The sequence below is a fragment of the Cryptomeria japonica genome, chromosome 9, assembly GCF_030272615.1.
Source record: "Cryptomeria japonica chromosome 9, Sugi_1.0, whole genome shotgun sequence".
NCBI lineage: Eukaryota > Viridiplantae > Streptophyta > Pinopsida > Cupressales > Cupressaceae > Cryptomeria > Cryptomeria japonica.
The window spans coordinates 695,738,104-695,753,144 of record NC_081413.1 but is presented as its reverse complement, the minus strand read 5'-3'; the positions used below and the strand labels follow the sequence as shown (position 1 = coordinate 695,753,144).

Sequence of the window (15,041 nt, the reverse complement as noted above, 5' to 3'; positions counted from 1 at the left end):
TTGGTGTTTGCCTGATTACTTGCAGAATAGGAATGATAACATCTCTAGTGTGAGCGAAAGCGGCTACAGTTATCATTAGGTTGTAGACGATCTCAAGGACCTGGATAGCTCGGTGGATTGTCTTCATCATTCTTGTTGTAAATTCAACGGCTACTGTGTGGGATTTGTCAATCCAAGAGCTCATAAGTTGAACCAAGCTCTTGACTCTTTCTGCCTCGCCAACTGATTCAAGGAGAAGTGTTTGCACAGGAGATACTGCTGGATCCTGACGTCCCAAGGGTTGATTGAGATGGCTAAGATAACCTCTCCAAGCACCTCTCTCTCTCTCTCAAGCTTTCTATTCTTTTCCATTTCTTCTTTAAGCTTGTCTTTAAGTGCTTCAAATGAATCGGTTGCCTCATCCAGTGCCTGTTCAGTAGTGAGGGGACCAAGCTCAAATGTTTCTACATCATACTCATCCGCAAGGATTTCTCCTTCATATTTGTCCACTACTGGTGTAGCTATCTGCAATTTCCTGGATCCTCCCTCATCCCTGATCACCTTGGACATCTTGGTGGCCTTCTTCTTCTCCGTTACTTCTTGAGAATTTCCTATAAGGCTCTCTAAGTCAATTACATCATCTTCATTTTCAACCACAATCACCCTCGTCAGTCTCTCCTTCAACCAATTTGGAATGGCGGATCTCGTCTCTCTAACTTGTATTTCTTTAAGCAATGGTTCATCTTCTCGGAGAGGAGATGTCGCTTCATCATCATTCTTTTCTTCATGTAGCTCATCAACTTGGGGAGATTGACTTGATGAATGCTGAGGTGCCTGCCTCTTTTCAGGTTTATCATTCTGTACCACGGACTCCATAGATTCATCAACCTCAGGCACCGTCTTCTCTTGTCCTTCAGCTTTACTTGCCTTCTTTCCATGTCGAGAAGATGTGCCTGATGAGCGATCTCGATTGGCCTCTTGCTTCTTCTTGGAGGGTTCTCTTTTCTCAAGTCTTTCTTTCCTCTTTGTGCCTCTAGGATGAGAATTATCTTCACTTACGCTCGCTCCTCCTTCTTTTGGTCTTTCCTCCAAAGTAAAAGTCATTGGTATGTTCTGCTCTCTTAGCTTCAGATGTTGTACATCCACCCATCTGCGAGTACATGACAAAACTGGAGCCATCAAAGCCCTCAAGTCCAAAACCTCAGGTTCATTCCAATCTATCTTCACTGCTTTGTCTTCTCTGTCATAAGATGATTGGAGATGTCTGCCGCTATCCTGTGCTAGATCAGCTACCCTATAAACTTTGCATTTCCTGATAAGATCTAAGGGTAGCCTGGAATGCATCTTTCTTTTAACCTGTAAATCACTTGAGAGATTCATCCAAAAGTCCTCTACCTGAAATTCGTGTTTGTACCTCTTACCAACTGTCTTCTCCATATAACCATGAGGATCAAAATTCTCCCTCGAGGCAAAGAATGTGAATGAATATAAAGCCAATTCCTTCTCTGCATCATCCAAGGCTTGAGTATTAGGACATACCTCAATTGAATTCCCCAATATGATGGGCACGGGAATTCCATTTCCATGCTTGTGTCTAAATGCCTTTGCATAAGTTGCCAACTGTCTAGTCACCTCAAGTAGCACTATTCTGTCTGTCGGATACCTCGGCAACATGTAGGGAGGTGAAGGACATCAATGAACTCTAATATATGTAAACTTTTGAAATTGGATGAACCATGCACCATGCTTCGTCACAAGTTCTTGTGCATCCAGAGATAGTCGATTATGAATCTCACCTTGCAATATCCTAGTGATGTTCATCGTGAAGGTGTCGTTGACTAACTTGTAGCCACCTCTAGGAGGATGATGTAAGTGAACATAAGAGTCACAAACTCTCACTTCTCCGGGTCCTCTTCCGATCACTCCTCTGTGAGGTAGCCCTGCATACTCGAAACTCCTGATCAAGGCATATATGACATATGAGCTCATGTGGAATGATTTGGTAGGCTTTAGTCTTCTCAACTGCACATCCAGGCAATGGCTAATAATTCTTGCCCAATGAATTGTTCCTTTTCCTTGGACTATTACTTGGATGAAGTAGAACATCCACTTTTCGAAGTAGAAGGCCTGAGGAGCCCCTGTAACTCGATTGAGCAAAGTTATCAAATCTCTGTACTCCTCCTGGAAGTCGATCCTATGTGGTGTGTTGGGAATCTTGCTTAGGCGGGGACGACTTTTGAGCAACCAATTCTTATTGATGAGATTCAGGCAAGTGTCGGGATCATCCTCATACATTGACCTGGCTCCTTCTAGGCTTTTGTAAATCATATCTTTATGCCCTGGAAGATGGAGAGCCTCACTTAAAGCCTCCTCTGACAGGTAAGCCAAAGTGTTTCCTTCCTTGGATACGATCGCTCTCGATTGTGAGTCATAATGGCGGGCACACTCGATCATCAGCTCATGACACTGGACTGCTGGAGGGAAACCGGCCGCCTTGATGATGCCACTTTCAATTATCTTCTTTGCGACAGGTGATGGCTTGCCAATGTAGGGGACCTCTCGAAACTTCTTCACACTGAAGTTTCCCAAGTTGGTATCTCCGATATTGCTCCATTTGGACACGATCTTGGTCTCCAATTCTTCATTCCTCTGATCTTCCTTCATGAGAGCTGGACGACTAGTAGATGCTCCCGCCTTTGGAGTCGCCATCTTGACACCTACACAACATTTCACAATGAGTAATATATCTTGGAGTGTAGAAATATAAAGTAGAAAGGAAGATTTAGGATTTTAATTAGGAAACTTCATGATAAATCTTGAGTTATCATTTCCTAATTAACTACGCCAAACTTAGAATTTTCAAAACCAAAGTTCAAAATTCAAATCTTCAACAATGGTGCTAAGGTGATTACGCCATACCTCCACTTGAGTACTAATTCTAAGAAATGACGCAAAAATAGGTGAATTTTGCTAGGCAAAATGTAGATCAAAGCTCTCCCTTGAACAAAATGCGCCTCCTTTAGCCTTCACAAGAATCAACTCCACCTCCTTCTAGCCTCCAACACTTGAGATAAATTCGCTCCAAATAGACCAGATTTCGCACCTTCTTCTTGCTCTCCAAATTTGCACTTGAAGCAATGAGTGAATGATTTGAATGATGAAAAAACACCTCCAATATATAGAGCGCTCACCACCTTGCTCCCCCTAGGCCGACTTGGCAAAATAGGGGGCCGACTTGATAAAATAAATAAAAATAAGACCTTAGGCGCTCCATATTTAATTTTAATTTCACAAAAATTAATTTTAAATGCCTTAACAATAAAAGTTCGATTTTTTAAGGCTCAAAATTAATTTATTAAATGCCAATATGTCTTTATTAAATGCCAATTTAATTTAATTTTTTCAAATGCTTCGAAGTTAGCAGTTTTGGCATCTAATGCAATTTGGAGGATATTAATGCTCAAATATGGTAAAAATAAAGAATGCTACTAACTTCGCCCTGGACCCTTGGCAAGGGTCAGGAGCGAACTTTCAATTTAGGCCTTGCATTCCTCATTTATCTTGCCCAAAACTTCATCTAGGCATTAAATGGCATTTCTAATTGGAGTTTTGATTTCACTTGATCTTTAGGAGGAAAGTGCACTAGGACCTTTTCGCCCTGGACCCTTGGAGAGGGTCAGGAGCGATTTTTCACTTTTGCTCTCAATCCTTCATCCTTTAATTGCCAACTCTCCTTGTGGGATAAGCGATGATCTCCTTCACTCGTTCCATGCATGCTTGATTTGCTTTTGCAATGCAAAATAAGGACTTCAAAGATTTTCGCCCTGGGCCTCCACTGAGGGTCAGGAGCGGCTTTTGTATTTTAGCCTAGGATTATCAAGTTTTGAAGTCAAATCCTTGTTCACCACGCTTTAGAAGATCTTTTCCACCTTTGCACAACCTTGCCTTAGCGTAATCTTGAAGGGAAGTTGTTGTTTTTGTAAAAATCACCTTGGACCTTCAGTGAAGGTCAGGAGCGCTTTTGAGTCCTTTGTACAAATTCTTGATCACTTCAACTTCAAATTACTTTTAAGGCGTAGAACATCATACTTCACTCCCTTTTGAGTCTTGGAAACAAAAATATTATCTCGAAATGCAAGGGAAGTGGGCATACTTGGAAATTTCGCCCTGGACCCTTGGAGAGGGTCAGGAGCGATTTTCTTTATTGTCATCAAAATTTGCAATCTTAGCATCTCAATTCCACCTCAAGGCATTTCAAACATCATTTCAAACTTGTGTCAAGGCTTAGCTTCATTTAATTTTGGAGGAAAAGGTTGGATATTAGGTTTTTCGCCCGGGGCCTTCAGTGAAGGTCAGGAGCGATTTTGCAAATTCAAGTTTATCCACCTTTTGCTAGCCCTCCAAATTATCTTCAACGGTCAAAACACACCCTCTTCCATTCATTTCAATCACAAAACTTGTTTTGTCCTTGCAAGAAAATTGCACTTTTAGAATCTAGCTCTGGACCTTTAGTGAGGGTCAGGAGCAATTTTGCAATTTTAAGCTATTTTCTCTCACCTTTCCCTTTGAAATCACCTTGATAAGGAAGAACTTTCCTTTTTCATGCTATGAATAAATCTTTAAGCCCAACAAGTGATAAAATAATGTGTCTTTCAAGAAAATCGCTCTGGACCTTCAGTGAGGGTCAGGAGCGCTTTTCTTGCTTCTTGGTATATTTCCTTATTCTTTAGACTCCCAATTGCTTCTAAGGCATAAAACATCATCTCTTCCTCCTATCCAAGTCAGGTTTTGCCTCAAAATTTCAAACAAAGAGGAGAATCTTGAAAAATCGCCATGGGCCTTCAGTAAGGGTCAGGAGCGCCTTTTGTTTTTTGGGTTGATTTCCTCCTTTGTTGACCACTCAAATTATATTCAACGGACAGAACATGCTTTCCTTGATGTCTTCCAATCATAAAATCACTTTGATCCTGCAAGAACAGTGCAAATTTTAAAATCAAGCTCCGGACCTTCAGTGAGGGTCAGTAGCGAATTTTGCCTTCTAGGCCAAAATGCTTCACTTTTCACCATGAAATGTCTTTGCTAGGGAAGATTTCATCTTGTTTCACGCTATGAATAAAAGTTCATGTCCAAGAAGGGTCTAAAAATGTGTATATAAAGAATTTCGCTCTGGACCCTGAGAGAGGGTCAGGAGCGAAATTACCTTTCTTGGGCAAAACTCCATCATTTCATTATCTTCAATCAAGTCTGGATGCTTCACCATGCTCATTTTGTCCTCCACCACGCCTTAGATATCTCAATTTGACCAAACAAGGTCAGGAATGACTCTAATAAGTATTTTCGCCCTGGACCTCCAGAGAGGGTCAGGAGCGATTTTGATGATTCCAACAAAATCCTTCATCATCTCGAGTTAAAACTGCTTCAGGCGGGTGGAGAAAGTTATTCACTTTCCATTCATATCCAACACTTGGTTCCTTTTCACTGCAAGATGAGGGAAATCAAAATTTCGCCCTGGGCCCTCAGCAAGGGACAGGAGCGATTTTTCCCTTAACCTTCAAAATTCATCATTTTTTATGCCTTCAAATCTTCAAAAGCATCAAGTCACGTCCAATCATCTCTCCTGAAGACCCTGCACAAAACAAATTAGAAAAGTCAGTGACAAATATGCCTTAGATAACATTTTCGCCCTAGACCCTGAAAGAGGGTCAGGAGCGATTTCACCCTTTCTGGCTAAATTATTCAAAATTTAAGTCTCTAATCACTTCACAAGGCAGAGTTAGGTCATTCTCAAGGCCAAGAACCAGTTAGCAAGCCTTCTCAAAACAAGAATTTGCACTCAGGATGAATTTCGCCCTGGACCCTTAGCAAGGGTCAGAAGCGATTTTTGTGTTTCAGGCATCATCTTACTTCAAAAAATTGATCAAAACTCACCTATGCAAAAACACACAATTTCACCTTCAAAATGCTAACACTTAGTCAAAATTGGATTTTACCCTAAAAAACCCTGATTAGACCTAACCTGAGACCTATCTGACTCCCCTGACAGGTTCACCTTACTTTAATCGTCGCAACTCTTTGGGAGGACACTTAATAATTTTCAAAATTTGACTGGACTCAGCTTGAATAACAGCCAAAAGAAACCCCTAAGGTTTAGCCCTAGCCCAGACAGACAACTCACTCATTCAAAACCCTAAAAGCAGAGAGAAGAACAGGCAAAACAAAAGCGAAAAAGAGGGGGTCCCCATTCTAATGGGGCGATGTGTGAAATGGTCACAACAGGTGGGCACAATTTTTAATTCTTATCTGTTCATGTTCACTTTGCTCGTATTAGAAATTTATCTTTTAGTCCAAGTAACATGCATATAATTTTCGATTTTTCTAACAGTTAAGGATTACCTAAGTTACCGGTTCAGGTTCGGATTCGGGTACGGATTCGCGGGTTCGGCAATTTTTTTTTTCTTGGGTACGGGTACGGGTTCGTCCGTACATATATACATATATTAATTATAAATTTATATATATACACATATATTATATATATTTTCAATATATACAATCCATACAAAAATAATTTTTTATTGTTTTTTGACCCGTGGGCCCCGTTTTTGGGAACCCACGGGCCTGGGTTCACCCGGGTCCTCCTGGATTCACCTGGGTCCTCTTGGATTCACCCGGGTCCTCCTGGGTTCGACCTGGTTTCCACCCGGGTCCTTCCCAGGTGGCCGGGTTCCTGACGCAGGACCCACAGGGAACCCGGCCACCTGGGAAGGACCCGGGTGGAACCCGGGCCGGACCAAGATCGGGCACGAACCAGGACCCGGACCCAAGCCAAAACCACAAGAACCGGTAACTTAGAGGATTACCAATACAATCTGGTCAGCGAGTTTGTGTTGCTTGTGAGGTTTCAATAATTATTATAATTTTATCATTTATGTTCTCTTATGTATATAAATGCTGCAGAAGGAACAGAAAAATAAATGTAAATATGAGTTGCCATAGAAATAAAATATAGTTGCTTTCATTAAGGCCGATTGAAGTTCATACAACAAAGGACAAAGTTTTTAAATTATAACATGACACTAACTATATATTCTGATCAGTTTAATTATTAGATTATTTAAAAAATAGACAGGTTTTTTCTTTTCAATTGACTGGCTGAAATGATATCCTTGCAAGTGCTTGGCATGCCCTTGAAAAATGAGAATTTGTTATTGTTCTTGAAGGTACTTGTTACTATCAGTTGCTAACTATAACCTATTCCTATCTTTTATGAGCTAACACTTAGATTTTTATGTAATAGACTTACATTGTGAATACGATTAGATTTTTATGTAATAGACTTACATTGAGAATACGATTTTTATGCAGTAGACTTACATTGTCAATACTAACATGAATCTTTATTGAAATTACAAAGTTATGGACAAAGATTATTCTCAAAATGAAACAATGAATGTTTGCATGTTGGATTTGAAAAACAGAGTTAAACCTATCTAATACTTATCATTTATATTTTTAATTACATAGATCTACCATATCTGTATTGTGGTGTTGGATTCTTGTGGAACATTATATTTTGAGTGATGCTGAGTGATTATTGGCTTGGAAATATGGCAGGCTATTTCAGATGTTGAGGCAGATTTAACTGAGCGAGAAACACCCATGGACAGATTAATATGTGGTGATGTGGGCTTTGGTAAAACAGAGGTTGCATTACGAGCTATATTTTTTGCAGTTTCGGCAGGAAAGCAAGCAATGGTTCTAGCACCCACTATTGTTTTGGCGAAGCAGCATTATGAGGTTATATGTGATCGCTTTCGTGGATTTGTTGATATCAAAGTGGGATTTCTTAGTAGATTTCAGGTATGTTGGTTGATCTTTACCAATTAAATGATGCATTGTTAAGGCCATTTGAAGATGTAAACCACGAAGAAAAGAGTGTCATTGCTCCTAGTTTTGATTTACACTTGATTTTGAGTTCACTTACTTTGAGTTTTGATGTAGTTGCTGACAAAACTAGTGAGACTGACACAACTACTACCTGTGTTCCTACTTAATGAGTTCTTTACAGTAATATGGATCTCCACCCATGTCTATTACTACACCATACTATGTGGTTTAGGCGTGACTGGAGAAAAATGTACATCATGTTGATATAAGAATTATGTTCTATGCTATTTGTTTTCTCTTATGGTATGCTGATGGTGTTCATGATAGTGTGTTAATGATATTTTTAATTTTTGCATTCTGTGTATATATGGTTGTCTATTTTCATTGCATTTCATATTGTTAAGCATTTGATGCTGATATTTAAAGGCTTTGTTGCATCCTCATGTCCTAGCATGCATGAAGCACTAGTTCCGTTAGTATCCATTTGGGTGAACACCCTAAGTTTTAGAGAGCAATTAAATCCAACAACACTAAAATAATAAACATGCAAATATTAATGGAGTAACTACTGTGGGATGGCATGTGGGTGCAGCAGAGTTGCGCAGGCTAGGGATTTCAGACCCCAGTCTCACCTTTCTTCTCTGTTGATCCTGCATGCATGCATGGGAGCTGTGGGAGGATAGTCAAGGCAGTTGGGAGCTGTTTGGGGGTTGTTTGTTTGCAGGGTGCACTGTGGAGTGGATTTCTTTGGCGGGTTTGCGTTGGGGTTTTAGCTGTGTAGTGGGTTGCTGCTTTTGTTATCTATTGCCTCTTTTCTCTATATTATGGCTCTGGCAAAGGGTTTGAATGCCAGTGGGAATCTATCTTTTTATGAGGTGTTGACAGAGTTTGAGTAGGCCCCATCCATGCATGATATTACTGTTAACTTTTTGAATAATGCTTTGCAAGGAGAGCGTTTGTTGAAGATCAAAGACCCTAAACCTCAAAGAGTTAATGGTTGCCTTGAGAGGAGCCAAGATAGATTGGTTTCGGTGATTCAATTGGATTTGGTTGCAAAAGTTGTAAACTACTTGTACAATCATGCTTTAATTTGTATGTTTATGGGGATTTGGGTCTCTCTCCCTTTCTTGGAGTCGTGGGCTCGTCTATTTTCATTGTATTTCATATTGTTAAGCATTTTATGCTGATATTAAAGGCTTTGTTGCATCCTCATGTCCTAGCATGCATGAAGCACTAGTTCCATTAGTATCCGTTTGGGTAAACACCCTAAGTTTTAGAGAGCAATTAAATCCAACAACACAAAAATAATAAACATACAAATATTAATGGAGTAACTATTGTGGGATGGCGTGTGGGTGCAACAGAGTTGCGCGGGCTAGGGATTACAGACCCCAGTCTCACCTTTCTTCTCTGTTGATCCTGCATGCATGCATGGGAGCTGTGGGAGGATAGTCAAGGCGGTTGGGAGCTGTTTGGGGGTTGTTTGTTTGCAGGGTGCGCTATGGAGTGGATTTGTTTGGCGGGTTTGCATTGGGGTTTAAGCTGTGTAGTGGGTTGCTGCTTTTGTTATCTATTGCCTCTTTTCTCTATATTATGGCTCTGGCAAAGGGTTTGAATGCCAGTGGGAATCTATCTTTTTATGAGGTGTTGACAGGGTTTGAGTAGGCATGATATTACTGTTAACTTTTTGAATAATGCTTTGCAAGGAGAGCGTTTGTTGAAGATCAAAGACCCTAAACCTCAAAGAGTTAATGGTTTCCTTGAGTGGAGCCAAGATAGATTGGTTTCGGTGATTCAATTGGATTTGGTTGCAAAAGATGTAAACTACTTGTACAATCATGCTTTAATTTGTATGTTTATGGGGATTTGGGTCTCTCTCCCTTTCTTGGAGTCGTGGGCTCGTCGGACTTGGAATTTAGAGGGGGACATGGAGGTGATGTTGACCACCAATAGCTATTTCACTGTGGTTTTTTCCTATCTTGCAAATCGAAAAAAGACCTTTGAAGGCGACCCTACTTTTATGATCAAGTGGGTTTGCTCATCAAGCCTTGGCATATTGGATTTAACCCTTTCAAGGAGCTTTTTTTTTTCAAGAGTTTCAGTTTGGGGTGAGACTCCCTTGGCTTTCACTTGAATTCTAAACAAATGATATTTTGCACATGATTGCTTTGTTGTCGGGTAAGCTGATGGGACTATCACAACAAACATTAGATAAAAAAGTGAGATCCTTCGCTTGCATTTGTATTGAAATTGATTTGGACAATTCTTTGCCAGATTCGTTGGAAATTCGTGTTGGTTGCACATCATGGGTGCAACAACTTGATTATGAAGCTCTCATGTTTCGATGTCGAATTTCCCATGGATATGGGCATTTGTAGTGAAAGTGTCCTAAAATTAGCCCTGCAGGGGTCTCAGCTAGTAACAAGGGTAGAGGGCTAAAGAGGATGTTCAAGAATAGGTAGGTTGAGGGAATTTTTAATTGCTTTGATGTTTTGGAGGATTTTGATCAACAAGTGGTGAATCAAGAGAGCTTGCACACAATTGTTGAGAATTTGGAGATAGACTAGATGGATGTTTGGGTTGTTGACAGTCAGAACAAGTTGCAGGTGGAGGTTGTTGAGTCTCAAATGGCTATTGATCAGAGTAAAGGGGATCCTTGTGAGTTGGATCTCTTAGGTAAAAACGAGATGCTTGAGAGTTCGCCTCGGGCTATTCTTGTTTGTGTCCCAAAGGTGCGAGATTTAGATTCACTGAAAGGCAGTGAAACCCCACCCACTATAGGATGTCTTCCTTGAATTCTCTAATTTGTGTGAAGAAATTGTCTAAGTATGGAAATTTGATTTCTTCTTGTCACCATCTGATTTTGATTGGGAGCTCGTCTTTAATCTTTCTTCAGGAGATGAAATCCTTCAAGAAGTTGTACGGATGAAACTCCTCAAGAAGTCTGAAATTCTTCTCATCAAGTCTGAGGACTTTTCTTTCTTGATGCCTTGAGATTATTTCAAGTGTCTTGAATTCGGAGAAGAATTCCTCTAGGCCTTCGTCATAATAGCTCTTCCCATACTTAGCCAAATTTTGGCCATCTTTATGCTTGGACGAACCTTGCTCGTGGTCCTGTCTTCAACTCTGAATTTGGCCTGAAACTTCATTTGTGTTTTTTGTGATGATCCCACCTTCAGCTGCCAATTTATGTTGCACGGGAGGAGGGTAAAAAGCTCTAGATAACTCCTCACAAATATGAATTGATATGATTGAAAGTTCCGCTGTTCAGACATTCATTATGCTCAACCATCATCCAAAACCTGCAAAACCAGAAGAAAATAAATTAGAATCCTCATTTTGAGGGCAAACTTTGAAGGTTTGATGGCAGAGTGCTCTGATTCCTCAAAAATTTTAGCTTTCAACAAGCTGCAAACACTTAGGAATTTTAGAAACCCTCAAAAACTCATTCTGATTTAAAGGTTTGGGAGTTAAATTTGTCTTTGATTGCTCTGAGCAACTTAGTCCCAAAATTTGTGAATGTCAAAATCAGATGTGAAAATCAGACTAAGTCCTTGAAAACTCCATCCAAAATTTGAAAACCAGGTTGAAAACTCAATAAATCTTCCTTGAATACTCGTCACCTTCAGAATCTAAAAAATATGTGAATTTACTCTTCAAGAATCTCCTTCAATTTGTGTGTAAACTCAGACCTGCACAAAATCTCTCAAAAACTCTCTCCTTTTGCTATCCAAAACTCGAACTTCATGTGAGAAAATGAAAGAATGAATTGTATTTGTATTGAAGTTCAGAAATCTCTCTAAAATTTGTTTCTAATTCATCCTCAGTCTTTCAAATCTGCAAGGAATGTTTCTAATTCAGTCTTTAGTTGACTTGTCACTACTGAAATCTTCATCTTGTCTTTCCAATGCAACTTTCTAAATTGATTGTCAGTTCACAATTCGAACCAAATCTGCAATATTCTTCTTTGATAAAACCTTCTAATTTGGTCTTAGTTCAAACTTTATCATCAAATCTTGCTAACATCAAGAATATTCCTTTTTCTTCAAACTTAGCATGTATCCCTCTCCCTTGGGTGGACTTATCTTAAATTGTTGCACTTCAGTTTGTAGGGGAAGGGCGGGCTTGAAGAAACTTAAGAACCTTTGCTTATTATCATTCTTGGACAGATTTGGTGGAGAATGTGCACCACTTGATACACTTGGCCATATTTTCCTTATCTCAAGGCGGACTTGGATTGATCTTTGTACTCCACTCATTACCTTGGGCGGAGTTCAACTTACCTTGGAACTTTTCATCTGCAGCATAGGGCGGACATTGCTCTCTTTATGATTATGGCGGACATTGCTCTCTTTATGATTAAGGCGGACCTTGCATTGGACCTTTCTTCTTAATACCTCCAAGGCGGACTTTGTTAATTGCATGCACCTTACTCATGGCGGACTTTACTAATCTTGAGCTCCATGCAGGTTAGGCGGACTTTTATGAAGATGGTGCACCACATAGGAAGGCGGACTTTGTTTGATGTATGCACCTTGATTTGAAGGAGGGCAGACTTTACTTGACTCGAGAATCTTTCAACTTTGTTATTTCCCTTACTTCTTGGGCGGACTTTGAGATACTTAAGCACCAAATGATATCCTTTCGGGCGGACTTTACTTTTTTCATGCACCATTACCCATCACCTTGGGTGGACTTCCACGAGTTTGTGCACCATACATCAAGGCGAACTTCCATGAGTTTGTGCACCATACATCAAGGCGGACTTTGCTCATTTCATGCACCTCAAAACCTTTCCATATAGGGCGGACTTTTGTGAGACTTATGCATCTTCACCTTGGACTTTTCTCTCCTCCTTGGTGGACTTTTTCATGTTCATGCTACTTTGCTTGCCTTTTATCTTAAGCTTTCATTGCAAGGTGGACTTTTGGAGTTTGGCACCTTTTCTTATCACCTTAGGCGGACTTTGGAGTTCACACACCACTTTGCTTGGGCGGACTTTCTCCTACATGTGCACTTTGGAGGTTTGACTTTTTTAAGACTTGACACCTTGGCTACCAAGAGTAGGGTGGACTTTTGAGAGTCTTGAGGTACCATTGCACTTGCACCTTGGGCGGACTTTTTAAAGTTCATGACCTTCTCCATCACCCCTAGGGTGGACTTTTTGGAGTTCACACACCACTTTGCTTGGGCGGACTTTCTCCTACATGTGCACTTTGGAAGGTGGACTTTGGAGTTCAACTTGGGTGGACTTTTTGAGGCTTAGGCATCAAGGACGGCGGAGTTTGTTAACCTTTTGCACCATAGGGCGGAGTTTGTGAAGCTCTTGTCACAACATTAAACACCAAACATTGATTAGCCAGACCTAGAGAAATATTTAAAATTTGATAACTCCTTCAATTTTAACCAGATTGACATGATATTTGAAATCCATACTCAGGTAACCCATCCGAAGCGTCATGACCCCTAAAATGCAGGAACTTAGTTTTTTGGGTCAAAACTTGAAAATTTTCGATTGTGATCGATGCAGGTTGATGGTACCAGTGTAAACCCTAGGTCCCCACCCCGAAAAAGCAAAAAGCAGACATCCCTAAAAAATAGGGAAAACTTTCTAAAAAAAGCCATACTGGGGATTGGGCTAAAAATGCCAAAACGAAACTTCCTAAAAAATAGGAAAAAACGAAAAAAGCAAACTTTCTAAAAATAGAAAGATGTCCAAATTCGTTCAAATCAATTGCGTTCTTCGTCCTTTGGCCTTTCCAGGCACTTTGACAACGTCTAGACTTTGTTATCACTTGTCTTGCAAAAGCTAACTTTCAATCCTTAAGACTCGAACCGTTCAAAACTAACAAACTGAGCAAAATTGAAGCGGAAGGTCACGAGACTTTAACAAAAACCCTAGAAAGAAAAAAAAGGGGAGGGTCCCCATTTGCAATGGGGCGATGTGTGAAAAAGGTCACAACACCATGGCCACTACTTTTGCCTCTAGATTTGCTTGATCAATCCTTGCAAGGTCATCCTTGTTGAAAATGGGATCTTCAACCTTGATGTTCCACTTTCATTGTGGATCAATCTCCTCTAGACTGATGGGAAATTAGTTAGTGCTTAGGATTTGGTTGTCATGGAGTTGAAGGTTGTAATGAAATGAAATGAAGGTTTCTTTAGACTCTTAGAGGTCATATATAACAAATATGGTTTACCTTTTTTATATTTTTTATGTTCTAATTTTCTAAATTTCAAGTTTTCTTGCAATGCTTGAGTTTTCTGGGTCCACCAAGTTTGGCAAAATCGATAAGTTTGCTTGTTGAGTAGCTTGGTACAAAATCTTTGTGACCCATTAACCTCTACTCAGCTTGGGAGTTGCTAGATTTGGCTAGTTTTGGCAAGCCTTGTAACATTAATCTATACACATTCTCGTGGCACCATTTTCTTTGTAAGGAAAAAGGATGAAGCAAAAGGGCTAGAGCTAGGTTTAATCTAGTCCATTTTCAGTAACTTCTTAGTAGCCTCCTGTCTCCTCTTTATAGCCTACGTCTAACTCTATGATATGTTGGAATCCTCTATTTGGTGGCAATGTAGTGGCGGTTACATTTGACCATGCATTAAAAATCTGAATTTGAATTTTCCTCCATTTTATCAAATATGAATTTCGTAACTCCTTTGTCATAAAAAGACCATGAATAGAATTATTCTTGTCATAGAATAATTTTGTAACTCCCATGTCATATATTTGCTAAATATAATATTTATTCCTTAATATTTTGTAATTGAATTTTTTTTTCTAGAATCTTCTTATTTCTCTTACACCATGTGCTCAATTAGAATATCGAGGAAATAAATAATTTCCAAGTAAATTATGACCTCACATGCGAGTCACCACTTATTACTCATTTTTATTTAAAATTTTGACCTTATTTAATTTATCATTTCTAACTCATAAAAGTAATATTAAGAATAATAATAATAATATTATTATTAACAAGTTTTATCAAAGTCTTAAAAGAGGGTTATGACATTAAGAATCATTTTGAGCACTCCATGATCATTGCTTGAGGACAAGCAATCTTGAGTGGGGGAGACTCTAACGTCCCCACTTTGAAATATAATTTAATAATAAATAATGATGATAATATTAAAATACAAAAGAATAAAAATATAATTTAAATTAAAACATA

At 39.5% G+C, this 15,041-nt stretch overlaps 1 protein-coding gene across 1 annotated transcript in view; it reads left to right on the top strand.

Moving 5' to 3' along the window:
• Positions 1–15,041, top strand: part of LOC131073944 (ATP-dependent DNA helicase At3g02060, chloroplastic) — a 228,435-nt gene that overhangs the window by 32,272 nt on the left and 181,122 nt on the right. Inside the window, exon 3 of the mRNA XM_058010469.2 lies at positions 7,594–7,839. Within this exon, the coding sequence (XP_057866452.2) occupies positions 7,594–7,839 (246 nt within the window). The remainder of the gene's footprint in view (positions 1–7,593; positions 7,840–15,041) is intronic.